Raw genomic sequence first — 3,126 nt, forward strand, 5'->3', positions numbered from 1 at the left:
GGAAAATCATTAGCTCTGGTGTGACTTGTCTTCTTCCGTGTCTGGTGTCAAACTCATTCTAAGGTATTCTGGTATACTCTCATACTTTTACTCTCTGCCTAATTCTTTCCTTTTAGTATTGTAGTTTTCCTCTAAAGTATTTATCCTTAAAAGGTATTAATACAGATTTATAAGTTTAACATTATAACAGTAAAGATAAAGTTAATATTCACTTGTTTAAAAGGTTTACAGTCCTTAATTCTGACTTCTTGAGTATTTGTACTCTATTACATTCTTACAAATTCTCCTCAACGGGACTCCTCCAGAGTCCAGATGATTGATTGGTCTTCGATCCTTCACTTATCCTAAAAATGTATGCATCAATAGGGAAATACATGAATGATGCTCAGGAGATCGTGATGAAGGCTTTGAGGAAGATCGACAAGGATGATCTAGCAGACATGTTGGCAAATATACCCAAAGGTAGGTGGACAGAGGATTTATGTTTACAGGTTATCGTGTCGGACTGGTACAATAATTCAGAATCATACACCCACCCAGAGTCCCAGACCACCCTACCTACCCACACTGCTACATTTATAGAGCACCTTTCACAGACAGTAGTGTAAAGTAACTAAGTACATTTACTTAATAAGTACTGTACTTAAGTATAATTTTGCTGTATTTGTACCTTATTTGAGTATTTCCAATTTCCAGTACTTTTACTTCTACTCCACTACATCTCAGATCCAAATATTGTACATTTACTCCACTACATTTTTTTTACTAGTTACTAGTTACTTTGTAGATAGATTTTTATTATTACAAAACATACATTAACCACTTCAACCTTATATACATTTCGGCCATTTGAAAATAGCCGATAGCTATTTCCAAAAGATTTTTATACATTTGAAAACTTGAAATAGGACATTCTGCAAAAGGACTACTTTTACTTTCTTACTTTATGTACATTTTTATGTCAATATTTTTGTACTATTACTCAATTATATTTTGAACAAACGAGCAATATGAGACAAAGCAAATCACAAATAACAGGACCCAGAAATAACTATGTATGTAAAATCCTGACTAAACAGGTGAGTCTTTAGCAGTCTTTTATGATCAACAGATGAATGGATGAATACAGTTTAACATTTAAATCTGATTTATTTAATTTTTTCAATGATATTATGTTTTTAGCAGTAATCTGTTGTTTGACAGCTTTTGATGGTGATTATTGTTTTTCTCTCAAAGCCTCAGGTGTGGAAAGACTTCAGAGTACCCAGACAACAGGTAAGAACTGAGAACTTTACTTTTACTACTACTACTGTACAGTATATAGGCCTACCTGAATCAAATTCATTCGTGATGATAAAAAAAGAATAATACATAGGCCTACTGTAATTTTATTTATTTTAACACCTTCCACTGACAGCTCTACCTACCCACACTGCTACATTTATAGAGCACATTTCACAGACAGTGGTGTAAAGTAACTAAGTACATTTACTTAATAAGTACTGTACTTAAGTACAATTTTGCTGTATTTGTACTTTACTTGAGTATTTCCAATTTCCAGTACTATTACTTCTACTCCACTACATCTCAGATCCAAATATTGTACTTTTACTCCACTACATTTATTTTTAATCTTTAGTTACTAGTTACTTTGTAGATTTTCATTATTACAATTATTAATTATTATTGTTTTTCTCTTAAAGCCTCAGGTGTGGAAAGACCTCAGAGTACCCAGGCAACAGGTAAGAACTGAGAACTTTACTTTTATTACTACTGACCTACTGTACAGTATATAGGCCTACCTGAATCAAATTCATTTGTGATGTTAAAAAAAGAATAAATCCTACATAGGCCTACTGTGTAAGTACAATTTTATTCATATAACACCTTCCACAGACAGTAATATACATACATTATTGAATAGTAATAGCATAACAATAATTTCAATAAAACACAAACATTTATCAATCAAAAGACAAATTAATAAAACAATCATCATTCAAACAACCGGCCAATATGAGACAAATCAAAAGACAGGACCTAACACAAATAACTACCTGTATGTAAAAGCCAGACTAAACAGGTTTGATTGATTGATTGATTGATTTATTGATTGATTTATTAACAGTTTGCAGAATTACAGTACATTTCAAGTACAACTCAATACGAAAACTGTTAACAGTGAGTGGACGACACCATAAAGCATTACACTTGTTTACAATAGGGCCCACCATTTTCAAGTCATCAAAACATTTAGAGACGTACGAATATACACAACTATAGTCAAAAGGAAATCATCATAGGAGGTAAAAATGGAGAAGAAACATATACAGTGAGGGGGAACAGGTGTGGTTGTGGACTTCATTGACATTAAGGAAGTATTTAGACAGGTACCTTGGTGGTGTAGCGAATCTTGTGGACCAGACCAGCTCTATATGTTTTTTTCTCGTCCACTCTTCTCACATCTGTCTATAATATACAGTATATTATTGAACAGAAAATTTTGTTTTTCTTTACACCGGGAAAAAAGGAACATCAAGACTTACACTATATGAGCAATTCCTATCACAAAATCCTCAGTGTAACTCAGTGTAAAATTGGATCTGCAATAAGGTCCATTGTAGAAGCGTGGTACCATAATTCCCTAACTCTCCCTCACACTTTCACAGACTCCAAAATCGTCACAGAGAAGCAGCTGATGCAGTTGGCTAATAAAATTGGAAAAGCGTGGAGGAGGATTGGCATATCGCTGGGTATCAGCGGGCATAAACTGGAGCAGATTGAGGAGAACCATCCACGGGACCACGTGGACAGAGTTTATGAAATGCTGTACCTTTGGAGAAAACAACAGAGGAGAAACGCCACAGCTGCCCACTTACACGCCAAGCTTGCAGAGTTAGACCTAGAAGACGATGATATAGACTTCCTGCTAGAGGAAGGAGTGTGAATGAGTTCTTTGGATGAGGGCACTTAAATTATGCAGATTTCTTTCTTGAAGGCGTTCAAAAATAATGGTTAAAAAAAAAAATCCAAAAAAGGTAATTCACGAAAAACAATAAACTTGCAAACCTATAATTCAAGCAAAGCTGTACCTTTTAATGAGTGTGTGCTTTCCCAACACAACTG

At 34.3% G+C, this 3,126-nt stretch overlaps 1 protein-coding gene across 1 annotated transcript; it reads left to right on the forward strand.

Annotated features, from left to right (window-relative positions):
- LOC306936852 (death domain-containing protein CRADD-like) lies at positions 1–3,126 on the forward strand. Its single transcript, XM_079520485.1, has 5 exons — positions 1–63; positions 367–462; positions 1,237–1,275; positions 1,704–1,742; positions 2,670–3,126. The coding sequence occupies exons 2-5, from the start codon at positions 375–377 to the stop codon at positions 2,945–2,947; spliced, it is 444 nt and encodes a 147-aa protein (XP_079376611.1). The 5' UTR covers positions 1–63; positions 367–374; the 3' UTR covers positions 2,948–3,126.

Source organism: Electrona antarctica (genome assembly GCF_951216825.1).
Source record: "Electrona antarctica genome assembly, chromosome: 14".
In the NCBI taxonomy this organism is placed as follows: Eukaryota; Metazoa; Chordata; class Actinopteri; order Myctophiformes; family Myctophidae; genus Electrona; species Electrona antarctica.

Excerpts from the sequence above, each read along its gene's own strand:
- LOC306936852 (XM_079520485.1), top strand. The coding sequence starts at position 375 with ATGAATGATGCTCAGGAGATCGTGATGAAGGCTTTGAGGAAGATCGAC. Across the intron at positions 463-1,236 it reads GTTGGCAAATATACCCAAAG|CCTCAGGTGTGGAAAGACTT; the intron begins GTAGGTGGACAG and ends TTTCTCTCAAAG. Across the intron at positions 1,743-2,669 it reads TCAGAGTACCCAGGCAACAG|ACTCCAAAATCGTCACAGAG; the intron begins GTAAGAACTGAG and ends ACACTTTCACAG.